Here is a 22,777-nt window from a genome sequence, read left to right as displayed (position 1 = left end):
ATATATGTATTATGTATAACGGCCTTTAAAAATATTGCTTATACCTTTTCCTCGATACTAATACGTACCAGATTAAATAAAATTAAAACTCTTTATTTATTATATAGTTCTTGCAAACTTTTTGGCATAAATAAACAAACAATCGTTTGTAATATAAAAATTTATTATATTTTCAACAGTTTTTTTTATAAAACAATACAAATATTAACATGAATCGCATAAAATTAGAAACATTATGATCTGGATATAACCAAATGATGAAATAAACATGAAACATTAAAAAACACTGTGTTGAAACAGTAAGAAAAAATTAAAAGTGATATTTAAAAATGTAGAGCATAAGTGAAACAAAAATATTTTGTTAACTACTAATTACACATTCAAGGGAGATCTATTTGAATAAACAGTTTTAACAGTTTTTAGCTATATCCAGATTATACAATATCTACTTTTTTATATTACATTTTACATTAACAACCACCTGTTGTCATATCGTTTAATAGATCCCTTCAAAAGTTCTATGAATATATTGTCACCATACTGTCTGCAGGCTCAGCACATAGAGCAAAAGCTTGGTACAGATACAACTAATTGTAAGTTGCAATCCACTGAAATGCGCCAATGCCATGTAATTCTGCTTAATCACTTTGTAAAATATTAACTATTGCCATAGTTTGCATTTTTTTCCAGATAACATATTTAAAACTTGACTTTTCCTTGTAGAATTTGATCGTAAACTTCTGACGTTAATAACTGATAACCAAGCTTCGGGTCTAAGTAATATATTTTGTCTTGAACCTTGTACGGATTGTATCCTTCTTCCTGGAGATCTTTCTTTTTCAATTTGAATGTTCCTGTAAACAGAATATTTAGCATTTATTCTATCTGACCTAATTTAATATATTAACGTATTTTCTTCATGTATTTCGAAAGTTAGTGCAAACAAAATCAGACATACTTCGTAATTTTGCTTTTCTTCAATTCCTTAATATTTAACTTATTTTATAAGAATATATAATGCTCATATCTAATACTGATTTTATAAGCATGTCTTCTCAAACAAGATCGTAATCTCGTTGATTAAACTTCGCAGTTTATAAACTTTAACAGTTTCAAGATATTTATACATAAACAAATACCTGTGAGATCAATTTTCGTCAGAATCCTAACAAATTGCGGCCTGGCATAAGGAGGTAATTGTTCTTTGATGTCGACTGTTAATTTATTTAAATCCAATGTCCCGTCTGGATCATAAATTGCTGCCATTCCTGCTCTGCCTTCAGCACTTTGAATCTGTCGATAATCATTCTCATCTTAATGTTATTAAATCATGCTTAAACATAATATTGCAATTTTTATTCAATTTATCGAAAATTATATCAATATGTCAGTTTATCATTATAAAAATATACAATTTATATTTCTTACATAAAATTATTCAAAAAAGAATAGTAAAAGTTATTATTACCTCCACGCCGTATACTATACAATCTCGATAACTGATGAGATTACTGACTATGCCTTCAATCTCAGAAGTCGATACATTTTCTCCTTTCCATCTAAACGTATCTCCCGTTCTGTCCTTAAAATATAGGTATCCTAATTCGTCAGCAACAAGAATGTCCCCTAAATAATTATAATCAAATTCACAAATATGTCTGAGTTCTGATAAATACAATTTTGTGTTATAATAGATACAATTGAGCCCATAAAGAAATTTACGAATTACTTTCTTCCTTTGTTAATAAATAAATATCTAAGTTAATGGAAATATATATGTCCAAATTTGTTTTTATTTAATGAATAATAAATATCAAATTTTACCTGATAGAAAGGCAGAGTCGCCTTTTGTGAAAATGTCGTAAATTACTTTCTTCTCAGATGCTTTTTTATCTACATATCCTAAAAATGCTCTCGTTGGGTTGTTTGGTGAGATCTTTCCAATAAATGCACCAGGTTCATCTATTAAATAAAAGTCAGAACGATTAAGTTATGACGTACGTAGAACACCAGAAAAAAATAATGCAAACATTAATATTGATCAATAAACTTCTTGTCATAAGAGAAAATCATTACTCTTATATTCTAATAAAATTCACTTCGTGCGCTCTTTTGTAATCTCATTTATTAAAATTTTTATACAGTATTATGGGTTTTAGCACGAACGACAAAAATATCAATTATATATATTTATGTGGACATAAATTTTCGTCAAAATCCCAGATACATATATTAATCAATTAGTTAATATTGTTCTATCAACTTACTTGGTTCACAGACTTGGCATAGTCCTTTAGAATTGCGTATAGGTTCCCCTTCTTCATTCACTTTAATCAGAGAAACGGGGTATACCGATGGGATAATTCTTGAAAAGAAACCTATTGCTCCCATTTTATTGTCAATGTTCACTGAAAGATATACATTTTTTAACGCTCCTATGTTAGTTCTATTATACTTTTGAAAACTATTTCAATAAAAATAGTAATATTCGGAACATTGGCTATTGTAATAAAGAATGTATATAAAGTAAAATATAAAACTAAATATTTTTTACAATACTTACTGACATTACAATTGCCTTCAGTTGCACCGTAAAATTCGAGCACTTGTGAAATATTGAATCGTTTTATAAATTCGTCCCAAATCTGCGGCCTTAGTCCGTTGCCGAAAATCATTCTAATACTATGTTCATGATCCTCCTTTTTAGGTGGTACTGCCAAAATGTACCGACACATTTCACCAATGTATTGACCAACCTAATATTTCCCAAAATTTTATATAAATCTAACGCTCACGCAATCTCAGTTTCATTAGTAAATAACAAAAATCGAAGCAGGACGATACAATCCATTTCATGAAATAGAAGCACGAGAAATACTAATTTTATATTATGCGTTACGCTATACGGAACAAATTAATATAAATTATTATTATAACATCTAAAATTATTTAATCGATTTAACAAATAGAAAATTATACTCACGGTGCATTTGTATTTATTACAATCAGCAAAGTACGCGCTGGCGCTAAATTTCTTCCTAATAACTGTTGTATGACCATATACCAAAGCTAGCCCTATAGCCATCACTCCGCCAGCTGTATGATATAGTGGCAATGGTGTATATATTCTATCAGAATTACGCAAGACTCCCATGAACTCAACTGAACTTGTGATAAAAGTATATCTGTAAAAGATACATATCATTTGTTTCATTTTATTTCTGGAAAACTGTCGCTATATTTTTTAAATTTTGGAGATTCCAAAAATTGTGGAGATAGATTGTGTTGATAGAAATTTTCCAAGCTTGCGTGACCTAAAAAAATCTTTTAGAAATCTTTTCGTTTCTTTCTTTTCGAAGCGTTTTCTTAAACGTTTGAGATATTACCTCAAGAGATTTCTATCGAATTGTGTTGTGACACAAATTGATCTCGATTGGGATTAGATTATTTTTGTGCAATGAAAATGTGAATCTTATATTCCAATTGTTTTCCTATTTTTGATATACAATCACCACAAAACTCTTTTTGAAACGCGTTAGAAACTCTCTTTTGAGAAAAATAGCCAGAACTTGTGTGTACCTATTTACCTCGAATTAGTGATAACAGCTGCTTTGGGAAGACCTGTAGTGCCGCTAGTATAAATGTACAAAAGTTTATCATGAAAACCACTTTTTTCTTGTACTGCCGGTGGTGTAGCGGGTGTGTCCACCAGCATAGCATTCAGATCTTTTTCTTTTAATCCGGACATTGCATTTGTGTGAATTCCAAATCTGTACAACGTTAATTTAGCATCCAATGATGAGACGATATCTGTCACCGCTGAAATTCAGTTTATTGAAATTAACGGTTATCGAAATATTCGAAAAATTTTAAAAGTAACAATTATAACAGAAAAAAATTAATTCTACATTTGAACGTGATTTCTGTGTTTTTCATATAATTCTAAGTTAAAAAACGAATAATAAATATCAGATTAATTAGTGTTCTTACCGTCAAAAAACTCGGTGCCATATATAAGCGCTTCGCACTTTGCAATATTGATACAATGCACAAGACTGCTCTTACGCAAATTGGTGTTAATCAAAGCCGTTATCACACCAAGTTTGGTCAAACCTAGCCAAATTGCAACAAATTCCGGCCGATTCTCCAACAGTAAAGCAATCGTGTCTCCTTTCTTGTAACCATGTGTTTTAAATATCGTCGCGATTTTGTTACTAAAATCCTCTATCTGTGAAAGAATTACAGTTACGTATAGTATACGTACACGGAAAAAAAATAAAGTTGCTTCAATTAAACGTCGACGTCACGGGCTGCCATAAACATAAATAATTAATTCAATTGGATATTATTAGACCAAATATTTAAATTATTAAAATAATTATCTGATGTTTTTTGTTCATTAATATTGATGGTGTTGCATCAATAAATTTTATCTCAATAACACTGACGCTGTTGATACAAAAAATGATGCTGTTGACACATCATTTTTTTTCCGCGTATAAATTATATGTAAAAAAGACTACATACATAACGTAAATAATTAGAAAATCAATTATTAAAATCGAAATTGTGAATCGTAAAATATACTATATGAGAAATACTGATAAAATGATTTGGAAAATTTATATAATTTGATTTCATCACATATTCTTTTCTTAAAAATATAATATTGCATTTATATGTAATTAAAATAATCAATAAATTGATCGAGTAAATTACTATCGCAAGCGCAATAAAAATCTCAGAGTAAAAAGCGCAGTAAAGAATTAATTCAAGTTCTTAAACCTGCCAATTTCAGGATTATATGAAGCCTCGTTAATTTTGCAATAAATTATTTATGTCATAAATATAGAAAATATCAGTTAAATTTAAAATCTGTTTTTATTGAATATAACATGGCTTATAGATAAAAATAATATCCTCCTTCTGTAAAAATAAATTTTTACCTGTTGAAAAGTCCATTCTTGATCTTCGAATATCAAACAGATTTTATTAGGATGACGATTGACATATTGTCTAAATATATCGGCGACATTTCTGTTTTTCTTTTCATGAGAATGTACTGACCATAGCATTCTAACATATCCTAGAAGTCCTCTGAAATAAGATAAAAGATGCTCAAGGAAAACAACTTCCATAACTAATATATTCTTTATGATCAAGAAAATGATTTATCCCATTATGCTTAAGGCTCTTAATGTTCGTATAATAATGTTTGAAATGAAAAAGCAATATCCACTGAAAATAATTACTTTATAGGAAATTTTATTCAGATATATCGACAATAGAATATAAATTTAAAACATTTATAATTACTATTATTTTATGTGATATATTGTTCTATTTTATTATATAATTCTCGATTGATATTTCTCGATAATAAATCTCTCAAACACGTGTAGTCATAATTATTTAGTACGGGCGATTACACGAATGACCAACCGGGAAATTCCGTTATATCTTCTCGAGGTCAAGAGAAGAGTATGACGTTTACTTAGCAGTGCGGAAGTTTAAACTAGCAAGTTATAAAATATAATGGAGAATAATCTGTTCCTCTTTTTATATTATTTATCTTCTTATATTTTATACTTTTCGAGCATATACGTTCAAAATCACTTTTAGCTTCGACACTTAAATCTTTTAATGTTAGTCACATATGCTGTAACGCATTCACAAGCATATCTCCTAATAAATACATTTGATAACATTGTTTTCTTATTAAAATGATATATGAATCGACAATATAGCTAGTTCGTAATAAACCTTCATTGATTTCTCGTGTTGAGGGTTGCGAAAGGCATTGAAATTTGATGGCTACGGTTTTGATCATGACCTAGATCTAGATCTCAAACACGGCGGTGACCATGACCATGACCACGGTCAAATGTATGATTCCAGACATCCCAGTCATGGCCATAGTCACGGTAATAGATTGCAACCATAGATGAGAAAAATATCGTCGAAAGACCCAAATCCCAGGGCCAAACGCGCGGCAAACACTTCCCTGTTGATATCTTCACTCGCATCTTCACGACATACGCACGTATGGAGCGAGACGAAAGCAAAGTACACATTAGAATATAAATTGTTTATTTCTATAATTTTTTAGTCCCTTTTTTCATAACGTTCGAACTTTGTTCTCATTGAACGAATGAACGTTCAATGAGATTAAGGATCTATAGGGAAACTTTATCGACATAGCTGTAAATAAATCAAACATAATTATTTAGCATGTTATACATGATAAATAAAAAGAAGGAAACATTGTAATTTTTTTGTTATAAATTCTTATGAATTCTGCTATATAAAATAAACATCTTGGTAAAATGAGTATCTCGGTATTTCTATAAAAATACTGACAATATACAAGTCATATTACTATAGATGAGGGAGAAGTAGAATGCAAACAAATAACATTTGCTTAGCGGAAGTATTTTAAAAAGAAAACTTCTTATTTCCTCCTTATATACATCCTGATGTAATTCTGTGTATCTAAGAATATTTCACGATTCCATGAACATTATATGATAATGATAAAGATATAAGAGATAAGATGCAAATGTACACGTGAACTCTTGTTATTTTATATACATCCCAGCGACTAAACTTGGGCCACGTAAATAACTTTATTTAAGACTTATTTGAGAGAACAATTATGTAATGACACGATTGTGATTATCAAAAACTATGCCGTACGATTAGATTTTTCTTGCTTCAATTTCTGAACTGTCTTCTTTTTATAAAATTCCTTAAAAAAAGGTGAAATTTAAAAAAATATTGTATCGTTAAAACTCGAAAACGATGACGAATTAAAATAAACTTTTTGCTCTTTCTTATTTCGACCAATGTCCTCGTTTTTCGATTTACTCTGCCAGTTTCTTAATGTTTTGCTTTTTAACATGCTTTGTACATTAAGTTTCCGGTGAAAGTTGAAGAGCATCTTTCGACACCAATATTTTTTCGCGCATGTCTTTTACTCGCGTCTGGAACACGATATCTGAAGACTGAATAAAAATCCACGACTCATAAGATAAAATTACTTCTAATTACTTCTGTTCGTAGTTGCGTGATAGATAATTATAGACACTCGCGTCTCAAACCTTTCCAATTCACTCATTGTTCGTAGATAAGTATATATATTTTTCTCTAGCTGTTGCACCTTGTATGTAAGTTTCTATTAGCACGATGCAAACATTTCTCGTATGAATTAAACATTTTTGATCATATCTTGAACGTTTATCAATCTATAAGCAAAACGAGGAAACAATATATTAAAACTTATTTGTCGAATTCAATTAATAAATAAATCAATCCGAGAAAGAACGATTAAAGAATAAAAAAAGAAATAAATTTTTTATGTTATCTTCTTTGTTGCATGCTCACGAAATTTGCATATGTTGATTCTCTGTCTTTGTGTTCAAATAAACTGTAATCGCATGTACATACATTCGATATGGAATTGCGTAAATCGATGATCGGCAATTGTTAATATTCGTCACCTTATTTCCCAATTTAATTTAATAGTAGAAAATTTTAAATAAAATTAGCTTCCTGTTCAATCATCTTTGTAAGAAAAAATATAAAAACTAAAACAGAGTTGCTCATGCAGTTTAAATGGATTACAGTTGCAGTTTAAATTCGTGAAGCTTTTAGATGCAAATTGTGGAATAATCTGTATGCAGAGAGATGCTATAAAAGTCAATCTGATAAATGCATAGCATAAGCATATCGTATTGTATATCGATATCTCATGTGACCTTACGGAGACTCCGAATAGAGAGTGGCGTAAGTAGTTACGCCAATGTTCTGTTTCTGTATGTCACGAAAGTGATGTGGCGCGAGAAGAAACTTCATGAAGGTTTTTATCTTTCCTTACTTTTCCCGCATATCTCCAGTGGCGTGGCCTTCGATAATTTAAGCATCCAACATCTGAATCACGACGATTCGTTGCGTGCACGATTATTGTTACGCAGTTATGAAGATTATAAAAGACACAATTTTTATACGATTTACAGTTTGTAAATAAACAAATCTTTTTCTCACGGAACATCATATATTGCTCTTTCATTTATTTTTCACGGAAATACCGCGTGTTTCGCTCAACGAATGAGGAAAATATCGTTCGGGACAATTAAGTCGATGAGACAATTAATAAGGTTAATCACTGAATGGAATTTTATCTTTCAATGAGATGACGTTAATTTCTTATATATAACAACGAATCGGTCACCAGTAAATGGATATAGGATATAGGATACAAAAATCTTCTGCGATAGACTCACTTGAGGTCACGGGGGGCTGTCCTAAGGGCAACATAGAACCATCTCAGGCGACCGCCGGCGACAAAGTAGGCGACGGAGATGACGATGAGCAACTGGAAGAGATAAATCGGGCCCATGTAGATCACTACTGCGGCCACTGCTCCGAACGCGGCTGCCATCAGCAACATAATGAAAGTCAGGCGTCGTAGGAACCGGCCGATCGCTCGCCAACGGCTTCTACTCGCGTCGAGATCTCCCTCCGATCTCGGTGCCGCCGCGTTCGACGCGTTCGCGCTCGCGCTGGCACGTGCAGCCTGCTGAGCGTCCTGGTGCGTACCTGACGGCGCGTTCGCTGCCGCTACGCGCCCCACTCCGGACGTTGCCCTCGACGCGTCACATCTGTTGGCGTTGTGCTCGTGCAGCGGTGTCGGCGCCGATGCCAACGCCGGGACCGACGGCGACGTCGACGCCGACACCGAGGATACCCCTGCGAAACGGGCCTCGCCGCGCTCGATATCCTGTAACGTGAATCGTTGCAAGCGCGATTAACAAACGGATTCTTTTTTTCTACGAATGTGTTCTCCGAGACGCATTTGAAACGGGACGAGAATGACGGGATTGCCCTTTCGACCTTTGAAGTTGCGAGTCATCGCGACGCGATAAGAATTAAGCGATTATTTTGTTCTCGTAGAAAGGCTGCGATGATAGTGTAATCGTAGTTTTATTAAAGCAACGCGTACAATCAAATCAGTGAAACAAATTAATCATATCGATAGAAACTTAATGACCGTTCAATCAAGTATTAAATTAGACTGACTGGAAATTTTTTTGCCTCTTTAAATTTTTGTGACAAGTTTGTAAAACCAGATTCTATGCTCCGTATATCTTGCAAGATCGACATCGAAAGATTAAGACTTCGAAAAGACTCCTTTTCTTTTTTGCTGCAATTAAACATTCTCAGAATTCGCAATTAACTTATTCGTGCGCCGGGTATTTCTATGCAAAGATTTTCCAGTCGTTGATCGACTAGAGCACAGTGTAAGGTTTCTAGCTTAGCTGACTACTTTCTAGCAATTTAGTTTCTCCTATCAACTGTATTTCTAGCTAGTATGACCCAGTTAGAGTGGTCCGACTTTTGCAAGATATCGCACTAGCTGTTAGTTCCGCCTAGAAAAATGCCAAATATACATTGCAATCCAGTAGATAAGTAATTAATCTTTAATATATATTAATTATCTTTTATAGAATTTTTTTTGGGCGTTATTTAAAAACTAATAATAAAAAGTGTCGTACGAATTACATTAAAAAAAATATAAACGTAAAAACTAACAATTGATACATAAAAATCGAATATCTTCCCGAATATCGTATTTCTTTTCCTTTGCAAAATTTCAGTCGAGTCTATCTATATCTGCATGTATATAAATTCTCAATTAGAATCCTATCAAAATGTAGGAATAATCTAATAATCATATTAATTTATATTTTGATTTGCATTTAACACTTTTCCAAGTGTCAAACTTTTTTTATTTATATATTGAAAAAAAAAATACCAGCCTCACGTTCAAAACAGGGTATGTGGCGCCATCTAACGTCGCCACATAGAACCAAGGATCGCAAAATCTGATTAGCGCGTTTCTTGCTGCCGATAAGATCGCGCGCTCTACTCCCATTAGTCCCATATTAACTTCCGGTTCAGAGCATTTCCGGATTGGAGGCAACGTGCTCGATCACTCCATGCGTGAAACTACTTACTACAAAAATAGGGCTATATCTCCATGCGGCGTGTGTCTTAAACGGGGCCAACACGCATTTCTGCAGGATCCTTTTAAATCGCGTGTTTACCGCGCGTGAAAACACGTCACGCTCGAATCGCCATCGGGAATGCTACCCCCTTCGCGGCACTTCGCGGCTGAGTCGCTCGACGATTGACATCCCTCTATCCGCACGACGCACGAACGTGTTGAAAAGATAAAACTCGAAAGCTTTATGTAATTCGCCCGGAGACGGTTCGCGGCAGATTTCACCCAGCGGACAGACTTCCGCACTCTCTGTACTATAAATAATCAATAATACGATAATATCGTGGTGCTATCTCGTGGTGAAAAGCGGCAATCTTTGAACAATATAATTAATAACAATTCTGATCATTGATTCGAGTTCACATAGTGTACAAATTGCATTTTTCTTTTTACAAACATGTGTTCTCTTAAAAAAAAAATCATTATTTTACTCTGAGAAAACCGCAATTTTATACTTCGTTTAATTTTGGAGAAGCGGGTCGATTAAAACATAAGAATCCCATGTATATATACAGATAATTAAAAATTAAATCAATATTTAATGCAACGAATACAAAAAAAGTATCATAAATATTTCAATCCGGTTTTCACTTGTATTACTCATCCGAATTTAAGAATATCAAAATAAATTCATCATGGCTCGTCATCTCTGCTCCTTTTCATCGCGGCGATATTTTCGGTCTTTCTTGGATTTCGTTTTATTATTCATACGTATCGCTTTGTCGAGAAAACGATAAAATATCATATAGAAGGTAACACGCACGGGAAATATACTTATTTCTCTCTCAACGCGAAACTTTATTCCGACTGTTCCGCGGAACAGTTAACATATATGCAGGGTCACGATCTGATTGCATAAACCTCGCACCATTACGTTCGATTTCAATCATGATTCGGCGTTTAGTAAAATTATATCTAACAATAAGCCATAGAAATCGGAAATTTATTTATCTTAGACTTTAAAGACCATACCCAGGTAGCAGAGTGACGTCAAATAACGTCTTAATAACGTCTTAATGAGCAGAATAACGTCAATTAGACGTCATTAAGACGTCTTTAGACGTTATTCTGCTACCTGGGTAATAATAAAATACACGCCACAGCAATTATGGTAACGAAAACAGTTGCACGATATCTAATGAAAAAATTGGCGATTTACTATTAATCTTTGTTTCTTGCAAAATTTGTATTACGCAGTGTGTAGAAATTATAATTTTTCATTATCTGGCGGTAATTTATTAAACTTTAAATTCTATTAACATTTCGGACCAAAACAAGCCAATAAATTCATGAAAGCAGCGCCAAGTTTTTATTAACATATAATATAATGCATGAAATAAAATGTCGAAACGTCGAGAGAGAGAGAGAGAGAGAGAGAGGCATTTCTAAAAAGAACTACTTATATCACAAAAGAAACATTGCATTTCTCTCATGCAAATCGTCGTATATGAATATAAATATATATTTTAAAAACGGCATATACTTTTAAAGCAAGATTATAAATCGTAAGAAATTTCAAGAATCCTACGAATATAAAAAGTGAAGGTACGTTTATTTTAGAGTATTAAGATGTCCTCGATTCATCAGCGGTTATTTTTATTTGAATGCCGAATCAAGTACTAAAGAAATCTGTCTACGTAGATCCATGTATAATAGAAATCGCATGCTAAAAAATTATTACGTAAGCCAAAAGTACGTCGAAAGTTTAAATACATTAACCTAAGGCTAGTCACGCTTATTTTCGAGTTTTTAATTCGCCATACTCCGGTCAGTGAGACTGCTCGATTTTATCGCATCGTTATTTTCATACTAATTAGTATTTTTAAGCTTGTAATGTAAGAATTGCAAATACAGAGTCTGAACAAGTTGATTATGGTAATATCATCAGCTCAAGAAAATACTAAAAAATTGAAAAACATTTAGCAGTCCACTCTGGACCGGAATGTAGCGAGCAAGAGTTAAATTGCAAGATTGCGGTAGGTCAATAAACTGGTTTCTACAAGAAGGTTTTTATTCAACAAATAAAAACCCGTTTATCAGGTATCAATTATATGTATACTATATATGTATACTTAGTAAGAAGACTTAGAGCAGAGACTATAATTTAAACATTTTGCATAAAAAAATTTTGCATAAAAAATGTTCAATATTTCATATGTTAAATATTAATCAATTAATCAATATCGAAAGTCGCTTTCGGGAAATAATTGACCGAATCTTTCTGTGATGTTATTTTTTGACCCGGTATTTATTCTTTTTGAGTAGAGACTAAATAGCAAAATAGCAAAAACTACGCGTATGAGAGCCATGCATATGAGGTCGCAAGCGAAGCCGCGGGGCATGCTAGTTTCTATATACCTAAATAATTTTTAAAAGTATCTTGTATATAAATATAATTAAATAATTATTCTCTGGATTTAAGCTTTATTTGTTAATAACTATTATTGGATGATCATGTGTTAATATTATAAAAGAAATAGTACCGATCATATTTTAACAAACTTTTACATTTAAAAGGGAAAAATGTATTTATATTTTTAATATAATTATATTCATACATTATAGATACATTAAGCAATATTTAAATTGCTTACACAATTATTGTCTCGCTGTCTTATCTGTATATTTGTATGGAAATACTTACACAATCTTTGTCGGCCATGTGCCCAATGTTTATTCCATTGTTGTGATTAACTGATATCGTCGATATAGTATCCGCCATTGTAATATAACGTTAAAAAACACAAAGATGTAATAAATAAATATTTAAATTATCCAATTTATTCAATTAATTTAACATTTAATAAATGTCACACAAAGATCGAAATAACAGGAACTAAAATTGACAGTGAAAACATCTCTTGATATTTTTGATATATATTATTAATTAAAGAACAACTCGCTGTCGCAAAATTCACGTTTTACAACGCGCACATCGCACATACACACCGGGTAGTTCTCGCGAGACACCGCACACCGCACCGCGAATTCTTCGACGATTTGGTAAAAAGTAAGAGAGTATTTCGCAAAGAAAATAAGCTTCTTTACAGCGAACGGAACAAGTATACTTATGCACATCCACTGACCGATTCGATTCCTGTTAGTATACGGACTAAAATGAAATAGCAACGGCAATTCGGTTACACCGCTCATGAAAGCGCCCTCCCTCCTTCATTTCACGTGCGTGTACCGGTTCTTGAAACCATCCACTCGCCTATCCGTCGTGTCTTTCGCTTTATTTCGACGAGGAGAGGGAAAGGAGAGATTGCAACTACGCGTGACTATGATTGCACCGACAAGAAGTGCAAGAAGAAGCGTCAATGGTACACGACCTCGTTTCATAACTTTTGTTTCCTCGCCTTTCGCGAGACATTCACAAATTCATTTCCGCGACATCATTATATTTATATATATATTCCTATACTATTCCACACATCCCTATATTATACTTATAATTTTTTGCTTATAAAATTATAAAAAACTTGTTTGTCAAGGGTGTTGTAACAGACCACAATGTGACTTTGTTAACGTCAAAGAAACTACAAGTAAGTATGAATAATTTTTCCTTGTCAGAATTAAAAAAAATTTAGCACGCGGTATCTCAACAATCGTAATCTAGTATACCTGCGGTGAGAGATTAAAAGCCCCAATGACTCATTTTATTTGTCATACTTTTAATTCGAATGTGTATCCCCTTACATGTATATGACTTAAATTTATATGACATAAAAATTTTAGCGGGTATAAAGTACTATTACATTACATTCGGAATTTGTGGATATAGATGAGGAGCTCTAAATATAGATGTTGCGATTATAAAAGAGATGCTTTAATATTAGCTTTCTAATACGCATGATAATCCATACTCTGACGTAAAGTCATACATTCGACCTCATCAATTTTCAAAGTATTCGTCTTCACGTTAATGTTTTCCTCGAGTTGAATCTGCGTTTTGAGTAAGAAACGTAGCGACGCCTCTGCCTGCAACATATATATATATCTCGTAATAATAAAAGATTACAGTTTGCGCAAAGTTTATCAAATTAGTGTTGCGAATGTTGGAATTGTACAGTTAAGATTCTCTACAGCAAGACACGAAACGGATGTCACAAACCTCGCAGAGCATTCGTTGGAGGTTTGCCGCGACATTCCGCAATTCGTGTATCTCCTTCACGAGATTGGCTTCGACCAAGTCCTGGGTGAGTTCGATTCCTGGACGTTGACATCGATGACCTAGCCTTGTATGAGCCAGAGCCATGTAACCTTCTTTATCAGCTATTGACTTTTTTATGTGCGTGATATTGCTTGTCATGACGGTAACCTGTTTTATTATCTACAAAGAAAATTGCATAAAATTATAAGACAAGTAATAGCAAAACTTTTGAGTTAAGGTAATAAAACGCTTAAAATGTTATTTATTTTCCTCAATTGTTCAAACTTCTTCCATCAAAAATTAATCGGAGATATTCTTCTCTCAAGATTTTGTTACAGATTTTAAAAGCAGAAATCCGCAAACTGCTTTGCAAAATCTTAATAATTTGTTATTAAATATTAGTAATAGATTTATCTGCGAGATTTTTGTGGAAATCCCTTTTATTTTTATTTATTTTTTTTTTTTACACACCTCCGAATGCTGAAGTTCTAATTTGGTTTTTGCTTCTCTGGTCTGTTCGATACGCTGCCTGAAAGCTTTGTTTGTGACATCCTTCTGTCTAGCCAAGTCATCGATTGTTTGCTTAATTATCGTATCGATGTAACAGCGCAATTGCTTTGCCTTATTCACTTCTTTATTTGCATCGATAACATTGCTATTCGTTTGTAGTTCCCATTCATTTAACTCTACTACCCTGCGTTTAACAGTCCCTTTGTACGTGACTTCAATATTCTTGAATATTTCATGCAATTAAGATTATATGCTATATTATAAGATATATATAATTGAGAGACACTTGCTAAGTTAATCTTGCACAAACCTCTTACTTTTTTTTAAGTATATTTTCCTATACCATTATTATTATCAAACACAAACAACGACATACAAAAGCTTAATTTATTGCAGTGCACATAAAGCGAAAAAAACGTTTAATTATATCTGACATCATAACACAATATAGGCGCGGCTAAAGGTTAAGTGTTTTAAATTGTATTCCGATGATAATGTATGTAAATCATATGCAATACTTAGAGATACTCCCTCACAATATTACGCACGATTGGTCGAGGCGTGAAGTATCGTGGTGGACACTCAGATTGAAATCGGTCTCCTTAAAAGTCACGTTACGACGATCGATACGTAAATTGCTGTCCTTATTTACGAGATCCTGATCGATGTGATACAGCGTGGCTTTCAATTTACGAATTTGCTCGCGAGTCTCCTTCAAGACTCGACCCAACAGACTCTCCGCACCTTGTATCACCTCGCGCTCCTTCAACAGGCTCCTCTCGACGTCGTCGTGAACCAAGTCGATACCCAGTCTACGTTCCCTGTCATTTTCAGAAAATTAATTTTAGGAGAAAGCGGACTTTGCTCGACATCGACAAATTACTCAAAGTCCAGCAAAGAAATCGTAATATTATATAATCACCTGGCAACGAGACATTTTTCGCAAATCGCGAGAGCGTTTCTTTTCACGGACTTCAGCACGTCCGTAATTCGTTCTCTGTATACGGACAGCGCATCGATTTCCAGGACACCGTCCTTCCTTATTCGCAGCAATTCCCCCTTACGAAATTCGATGTCATTGAGCTTTTCTAGCAATCGATGATCCGTCTCCTCCTTATTGGCTTTTACGATTTCCTTGGCTGATTCGCACGCAACTGTCGCCTCGGCTAAGAGCCGATCCGATAATTCCCTTTGCGCCTCGGAACATCGATATCTGAATTCGTCGAATTTACAGTCATATATCGAATAAAAAAAAAGAAAAAAAAACGAGGCCGGACTCTGACGTGTGCACGCGATTTTCTGATAAAAACTCATTTGCCTTATCTATAATTTATGCATTTCCGGAATAGAGCACTATTTCCAATCTCAAACGGACGCAACTTGGTAAGTTCTGTACGGAGAACCTCTGGCAATTTTAGCTGGATTTTTCGTAATTTCGCGTAATGTCGCACGCATGACTTACTGGTATACCTGAACTGATTGTCGAGATGCCACTCGTCCAGCGTAAACCTCGTGGTAAACCTGGTGGGAAGAAACGGCACGTGATTTACGTCCGTTTCGGTCTTCGCCATACCGCAACGCGCGATTTTGCTCGGAGCGAAAAAGAAAACGGTCCGCAAATTAAATGAGAAATATTTTGATGAAAAATGATTCACGAAGACCACCTTTCCAACATTGTTTGCTCGTTCCTAGGGAAACGATTCTTCTTGCTATCGAATTCCACTCGACAGGATAATGCGAACGTAACGGTATAATTTATCGTCGAGAATGCATACTTTTAAAGTTATATTGTCAAAAGCATTATAAAACAACGAGTAACTTCTTGTTGTTTTATTTTAATTAAATTTCATACAGCAAAGTGAGATAAAATTCTTGATATGTAAAGAAAGGATCGGAGGATATATATTAGATGCTTTCCATTTACATCAAAACTCAGATAAATCTCACTTCTGTCTTTCTTCAACATTCATGTTAAAGAAAGACAGAAGTAAGATTTATCTGAGCTTTGATGTAAATGGAAAGCACCTATCATATTTCACTTTTATATTCATGATAACGTATGACATTGTGTTCTCTTTTATTTTACGTGAAATTATTACAAAAAATGTTTTTTTATTTCTCAACTTTCAAATTTATTACGAAAAATTAGGAATTTCTCGCTATAAAAGATTATTCGAGCGTTATTCTTATATTGCAGTAATAAATTAATGATTTAGTTTCCTCTTTACCCAAAACCGATAATATCGATAACATATTCTGATATTATCAATGTTCCGACTAAATGAGGGCGCTCTCACATTTGTATTCATATGTAGTCGTCTTCGTATTTACTTGCCGACCTTGTGATACATTTACTTGTGTCCTAACAAAATATTATAAGGTTAGGTTACTGTATTCAATCGAAATTATGAAAAAAATGGAACGGAATGTTTCTCGAGATACATAAAATATGTGAGTTTTAAAAAGATTTATATCAAGGAGTACGCGTATTTATCGCACATTTTTTTCATTCTTTCATCAAGAATATTCGTTTGATTGTAAAACATCAGTTAACTTTTTTCAAAAAAGTATGAAACAATTCTTTTTAAATTAAAAAGTGACACTGAATATCGATTATTTCGATTATTATAAGTATGGCTTCGCAATTAAATACTTTCATCTTAAACTTCATTATAAATAGAACTTATAAATAAAACTTTACTTGCTAATAAAGAAATGTTTATAATCAAACTTCTTAACATCAGGGATACGAAAATTTACAGATCGATTCCTGCATGTATCTCCTCGTTGTGTGGATACCATGCCTCTTGACTTGACCAAGCTCAAAAGAAGGCCATCAGAAGTTTCAGAACGACCCAAGAAAAAGATAGACAGATTCGATGGATTGTCGGAAGAGGAAGTGCAAAAATTATATACGTTGGAGGATTATCTGGAGATGAATCTGGATATAGTGTTTGTCGGAATCAATCCGAGTTTAACGGCGGCGCACCGTGGTAGATATTATGCAGGTCCCGGTAATCATTTCTACAAGCTTCTACACGAGTCTGGCCTAACACCGAGACTTGTCAGCTTCGAAGAGGATTACAAACTCTTGCAATACAGTATTGGCTTGACAAATATCGTAGCACGTCCCACTAGATCTGCCGTAGAACTCAAGCGAGCAGAACTCAAGGAAGGTGCCAAAGTGGTGGAAGAGAAATTAAGATTATACAAACCCAGAATTGCGGTGTTCAACGGTAAATGCATCTACGAAGTATTCGCTAACATCACATTTGCTACTAAATCCAAACTTCATTTTGGATTACAACCGGAGCGCATTGGCGACACCGCAATCTGGGTAACACCGTCGAGCAGCGCACGATGTGCAAATTTTCCCAGAATGGTGGACAAGCTGCATTTTCACACGGCATTAAACAAGTATCTGCATTTTTTGAAAGGCGAAATTACCAACGTCAACGTGAAGGAATTCTGCTTTGAGGGAAGCAAGCAAGTTATACCCAGCACTTCCAAAATGTGGCGGCGTAAAAACATCTCTACTTTTCTGCATGGAGGTCGAGTCGTTAACAAGAACACGCTTGGTCTGGATGTATCGGAGGAAGATATTGCTCCAATTCATACAGCAGAATTTCTAGTAGAAAAATTTAATCACGAAAAAGATGATGAAGATGAGAATACGCTTCTCAATAAAGAAATGTACAGTCAAGAAATTAAGAGTCGAGTATCGTTCAACGAAACTGTAGAAAAAACTGAGAAAAATGTGAAAGAAACGGAAAAGTTTGTAGATTCTGATGTTAGTGATGAAATGATTGTTAATAGGCCAGAAACTGAAGAAATCTCTGATATTAGTAGAAAAGAAAAAAGAAGTCGCACTATTGTAATTAACAGTACCTTAAACCACGAAAATAATGCAGTCAATTTGGCAAATAATGAAAAACGTACATCTTCAACAATTACTCGCAAAAGTCTAGAAATCCATAAGTTAAAAAATTGCAACAGAAATGACACAGATTTTATAAGCTTGATCAAGCAAAAATTATCTCAGAAAAATAGCAACGATGAGGATATTGTTGCCACCACGAGATCAAAATCTAATTCTAAAAGAAATAAAACAAATATTAACGATAATGATAAGCATTAATATGTGATTTAGAGTCTCAAAGATTTATATTTTAATAGCATGTACGTATATCTTATTTTTTTGTAAGTTTTATTACCAACATATTTATTATTTATAGAAATACAAAATGTAACAAGTTAAATTCAGAAATCTCACGATGAACTATTTGTTAATTTTTTTTATTTTTGCCTATTACTTTCTACATAATATTTGCATAACAATTGAATACACAACAAATGTTAAATTGATTAAAAAATAATATTTATTTTATAAAGAATGCGTTTTATTTTTCTCGTATTTCCAAGATTCGTTACATTAATTCATTCAACGAGCAAAAAAATGGTGTGAATGATTACATTCAAGAATTAAACAAGTTCATAAATCTACAATTTTCTCGGTTCTAACATGATGCGAAACATGTTCGTCCAAGTATCAAAACTTTTTTATGTATGTATGAATCGTTCTTCCTACATTCATTACTCCTTAGAATAAACTTATTTAAACATTTATATTTACACTTAAAAGTAATTACTTCAGTCACATATAAATAATCAATGAGATACAGGTTGAACACTTGCACGTGTATGGCCATTCATACACAGCCTCTCATATTCCATAATTTCACCGACCAAATCCACCGTCAGAGACAGGCGTTACTTTCTGTTGTATTATTTTACCATAACCACCTCGTCCGCTATCAAAGTCTGATCGATATTCATCTCTCACCTAGAAAATAAAATAACATCACATAACATCTCATACCTTGTGCCTAAATTAATAAGATATTAATTAAAATGTTAAAGGATAATTACTTGTCCTCCAGTCTTGCCACGACCGTACTGTCTACCTTCGATAAAGCCAGCATCCCAGTCGGTCCTGATTATTCTATCGTCTAAACGAGTACCATTTACGTATCTCATACAATTCTCAGCGTCGCCTCTTAGATAATATTCAACGAAGCAGAAACCGCACGGCGTTTTCTTGTATTTATCAAGGCCCATAATGATACGCCTGATGTCGCCACATTTGGAAAACAATTCGTATATCTGTTCTTCGGTGGTATAAAAAGATAGGTTGCCCACGTACAAAGTAGTGGAATTCCTTAAAAGTCTGTCCTGCTCGGCTCTCGTACCCTACATGCGGATAAAAAGGAACGGTTATTCGTAAAGTTAAAAACTGCACACATCAGAAACACATACAATTGCATGTAACTACACTGATTCCAATCCTTTCAAGTGTTGACTACGACAATACATAATTACAATAATTAGAATTTAAAATTCCAATCTGCGCAAAAATGTAACAAAAGAATAAAATGTAATGAAAATAAGATTGAAATTATTCACTAGATAGTTTAAGGTTAACTGTAAAAAAAAGAACCTTAAAATGTTGATCACGGTAGGAGCTTAATTCAACTGACGGCGAAGTATTTGTACTTAGTTTGACCGACATTTTCCAATGCTAATTAGTTTAATTTCGCACTAGTAGGAGTCAATATATCTGTCACAATATTAACGCATCCGTAGAAAGAGCTGAAAAAAGCGAGAGTCAACGAGAACAAGAGAGCGATCCCAGAAACCGAATTTACCGAATTGAAAGTATTGAAACTCAAGGGCAGGGTCTTCCGAAAATACCAAATAACTATACCAATAAAAGAAAAATTAATTACCAGACTTGATCCCCCCGCCTCGCGCCGTGAACGCAACAAGGGACTTTTGCAACATCTTCTCCGATGAGTTTCGGAACGCGCCGAAATCCCAGTGACCAATCGACGTTTAGCTTTTGGAAAATGTGATAATACGGTGATAGACGATTGGTTCTTGGCAGCCATTTTGACAACTGTCTACATTCGAGAAACAGGAAGAAGCTTCTCTCCAGTCTCCCGTCTCCCCGGTGTCTCCCCACTCCACTTCTCTCCATTGTTGGATTCCGTCGCGTGCGTGTTTGGCAAGGTGAGTGCAATTTATATTTAATATATCGAACGATCGTGTGCGAAACGGTGATTAGAAATCGCGTAGTGCTCCGTAGACATTTGCGCGTTAACGATTCGTCATTAAATACTTTGTATTGAAAGCTTCATAATCCCAAAGAGTCGTTCAGCATATGCCCATGAATTCTTAACCTAAAAACAGGGTGCTCGCGTGCCTTCCGCCATTTATACGATTTTCTTCCTTCAGCTGAATATTAAAATAATAGTTTTTAATTATTCGAACTCGTATATCGCAGGCTTTTGGTGTATACCTCTGAAAGTATCGCACATACGAGCATCATGCAGCTGCAAATTCGTGGGCAGGAAACGACTATCGTCGAATGTGAAGACAATGCGAAGATACAAAATATAAAGGTATTGTTTTTTTTTTTAATAATATTATTTTAGCATATATCAAACTTGATATCTGAATTTGTCTATAACGTCCAAGGATGTAGCATTAAAATGATAAACTAGCATTTGTTTACTTTATAATGCTAGAAGGAGCATTAATGCAAAAATAATGTGTAAATTTATGTGAAAGAGAAAGTTGTTTTTAACTTTCACTGTTGATAAGTTTACTACAATATGATTTTTATTTTATAATAGTCTTTTAGAGGAAATTACCTAATAAAGAATATTGAAAAGAAAAAACATTTAGAATATATATACTACAACGATTGGTTTGTTTATAGGAAAAAATTGCCTGTCTGCAAGGTATTGAAAACGAATTCAGCCTTTATTGCAACGGAAGTTTACTAGTGGATGAAACTTGCGTAAATGAACTTCCATCGAATGTACTCGAGTTGACTGTACCCTTACTGGGAGGTAAGTTAACACGTAGAAAATAAAATACACAAATTTAGCATAGCATATTAAAAGATATTTTAAATATTTTATATGTAATCAATCAAAACTGCCGATCGTATTTGTTATATATTTGAGAAAAATCCTTTAATTCTCAAATAATATTATATTTATGAAGGCATGAAGCGCAAGAAACTGCAGATTGGTTATGAAATAACTGTTTTTCTTATTCTTTTTTTTAGGAAAGGTTCATGGTTCTTTGGCGCGCGCTGGCAAAGTAAAGGCTCAGACACCTAAGGTAAAGAGATGCGCTGCATTCTTCATTATTTAATTGAATTTATTCTCTGGGCTTATTGTTATTTATAAATAAGAAAATTTATATAAATATATTAAATATGTCTCTGTTTTAAACAAAATGAGTTTTGAAACTTTAGTTTTATAAATTAAATGTAAAATATGATGCAGGTTTTTATTAATGTATTAATGTATGTTACTAGGTTGAAAAGCAAGAAAAGAGCAAAAAGAAGACTGGCCGTGCTAAACGACGTATTCAATACAATCGTAGGTTTGTCAACGTCGTCCAAACCTTCGGCCGCCGACGTGGACCTAATGCCAACACAAATACATAAAGAAAAGCGTTAATATAATGTATTATTTGTTACAATAAATTCGGATAAAATGCCATAACTGAAACATATCGAATGTGTATTTTGTAATTAGAATTAAAGATTACTTATGTTAGGCTATATTCTTTAATCAACAGTCATAGGATGCGGTCTGAATTCGGCATAATTTGGAAAAAAGAAACGAAGCTAAACCTTGATATGTAGGATTGTAGGCACAACCGAACGTTTGAGTTTCAGAACACATAAAAATACAAGAGTTGCAATCTTTTATTCTAAAACACGACGGTATGAATGATGTTGTACACAAAATCCTGGAATTCACTATTGGGAACGTATTTGGTAAAGATATAACTTGCAGAGAACCCGTTCATCGTTGCGACGAGTATCAGCCGGGTTCTTTGGTAGAGCTGGGTAGAACCGGTATTAAAGTATGAAAAAGAAATATAATAACCTTAGCTATCTTTCGATTTTAATGTAAAGGCTTCATGATCGTACAGAGAACTCAAAATTTTTTATTCAGATATATTCGATA

General features: G+C 33.6%; 4 protein-coding genes across 6 annotated transcripts; 2 read left to right on the top strand and 2 right to left on the bottom strand.

Moving 5' to 3' along the window:
- Positions 1 to 202: 202 nt before the first annotated feature.
- Positions 203 to 16,312, bottom strand: LOC112466850 (long-chain fatty acid transport protein 4-like). 3 transcript variants are annotated; one of them, XM_025035188.1, is made up of 16 exons: positions 16,197 to 16,312; positions 15,649 to 15,939; positions 15,275 to 15,547; positions 14,688 to 14,910; positions 14,178 to 14,396; positions 8,283 to 8,779; positions 4,947 to 5,097; positions 3,991 to 4,228; positions 3,588 to 3,819; positions 2,984 to 3,185; positions 2,564 to 2,756; positions 2,268 to 2,408; positions 1,825 to 1,962; positions 1,469 to 1,626; positions 1,140 to 1,293; positions 203 to 854 (listed from the first exon to the last, which is right to left on the bottom strand). In XM_025035188.1, exons 1-16 carry the CDS (start codon positions 16,295 to 16,297, stop codon positions 700 to 702), a joined length of 3,366 nt encoding a protein of 1,121 aa, XP_024890956.1. In that variant the 5' UTR covers positions 16,298 to 16,312; the 3' UTR covers positions 203 to 699. The 3 variants fall into 3 exon arrangements, with proteins under 3 accessions (XP_024890956.1, XP_024890954.1, XP_024890955.1); XM_025035186.1 differs by lacking the exons at positions 14,178 to 14,396; positions 14,688 to 14,910; positions 15,275 to 15,547; positions 15,649 to 15,939; positions 16,197 to 16,312 and adding an exon at positions 12,708 to 13,198 and having other exon boundaries at positions 209 to 854; XM_025035187.1 differs by lacking the exons at positions 14,178 to 14,396; positions 14,688 to 14,910; positions 15,275 to 15,547; positions 15,649 to 15,939; positions 16,197 to 16,312 and adding an exon at positions 10,017 to 10,139 and having other exon boundaries at positions 212 to 854.
- A 753-nt stretch (positions 16,313 to 17,065) lies between these two features.
- On the top strand, positions 17,066 to 19,352 carry LOC112466853. Its single transcript, XM_025035190.1, has 2 exons — positions 17,066 to 17,177; positions 17,489 to 19,352. The coding sequence occupies exons 1-2, from the start codon at positions 17,153 to 17,155 to the stop codon at positions 18,862 to 18,864; spliced, it is 1,401 nt and encodes a 466-aa protein (XP_024890958.1). The 5' UTR covers positions 17,066 to 17,152; the 3' UTR covers positions 18,865 to 19,352.
- LOC112466854 (nuclear cap-binding protein subunit 2) lies at positions 19,105 to 20,445 on the bottom strand. Its single transcript, XM_025035191.1, has 3 exons — positions 20,224 to 20,445; positions 19,656 to 19,976; positions 19,105 to 19,569 (listed from the first exon to the last, which is right to left on the bottom strand). Exons 1-3 carry the CDS (start codon positions 20,293 to 20,295, stop codon positions 19,465 to 19,467), a joined length of 498 nt encoding a protein of 165 aa, XP_024890959.1. The 5' UTR covers positions 20,296 to 20,445; the 3' UTR covers positions 19,105 to 19,464.
- Positions 20,446 to 20,711: 266 nt separating this feature from the next.
- On the top strand, positions 20,712 to 22,316 carry LOC112466849. Its single transcript, XM_025035185.1, has 5 exons — positions 20,712 to 20,795; positions 21,070 to 21,187; positions 21,508 to 21,640; positions 21,862 to 21,917; positions 22,117 to 22,316. The coding sequence occupies exons 2-5, from the start codon at positions 21,113 to 21,115 to the stop codon at positions 22,246 to 22,248; spliced, it is 396 nt and encodes a 131-aa protein (XP_024890953.1). The 5' UTR covers positions 20,712 to 20,795; positions 21,070 to 21,112; the 3' UTR covers positions 22,249 to 22,316.
- Positions 22,317 to 22,777: the final 461 nt, after the last annotated feature.

Source organism: Temnothorax curvispinosus, unplaced genomic scaffold, assembly GCF_003070985.1.
Source record: "Temnothorax curvispinosus isolate PA1 unplaced genomic scaffold, ASM307098v1 QBEX01016605.1, whole genome shotgun sequence".
NCBI lineage: Eukaryota > Metazoa > Arthropoda > Insecta > Hymenoptera > Formicidae > Temnothorax > Temnothorax curvispinosus.
The sequence above is the reverse complement of the archived record's forward strand: the minus strand, read 5'-3'. Positions and strand labels throughout refer to the sequence as shown.

Bases quoted from the DNA above. Each gene is read 5' to 3' on its own strand.
- LOC112466854 (XM_025035191.1), bottom strand. From the start codon at position 20,295: ATGTCGGTCAAACTAAGTACAAATACTTCGCCGTCAGTTGAATTAAGC. The intron at 19,977-20,223 runs GTTCTTTTTTTT...ATCCGCATGTAG, and splicing joins ACCGTGATCAACATTTTAAG to GGTACGAGAGCCGAGCAGGA. The intron at 19,570-19,655 runs GTAATTATCCTT...TTTATTTTCTAG, and splicing joins GTGGCAAGACTGGAGGACAA to GTGAGAGATGAATATCGATC.
- LOC112466849 (XM_025035185.1), top strand. From the start codon at position 21,113: ATGCAGCTGCAAATTCGTGGGCAGGAAACGACTATCGTCGAATGTGAA. The intron at 21,188-21,507 runs GTATTGTTTTTT...GTTTGTTTATAG, and splicing joins CGAAGATACAAAATATAAAG to GAAAAAATTGCCTGTCTGCA. The intron at 21,641-21,861 runs GTAAGTTAACAC...TCTTTTTTTTAG, and splicing joins GACTGTACCCTTACTGGGAG to GAAAGGTTCATGGTTCTTTG.
- LOC112466853 (XM_025035190.1), top strand. From the start codon at position 17,153: ATGTTTCTCGAGATACATAAAATAT. The intron at 17,178-17,488 runs GTGAGTTTTAAA...GAAAATTTACAG, and splicing joins TCTCGAGATACATAAAATAT to ATCGATTCCTGCATGTATCT.
- LOC112466850 (XM_025035188.1), bottom strand. From the start codon at position 16,297: ATGGCGAAGACCGAAACGGACGTAAATCACGTGCCGTTTCTTCCCACC. The intron at 5,098-8,282 runs GTGAGTCTATCG...ATCTTATTTCAG, and splicing joins ACAGCCCCCCGTGACCTCAA to AGGACTTCTAGGATATGTTA. The intron at 2,757-2,983 runs GTGAGTATAATT...GGGAAATATTAG, and splicing joins GTAATAAATACAAATGCACC to GTTGGTCAATACATTGGTGA.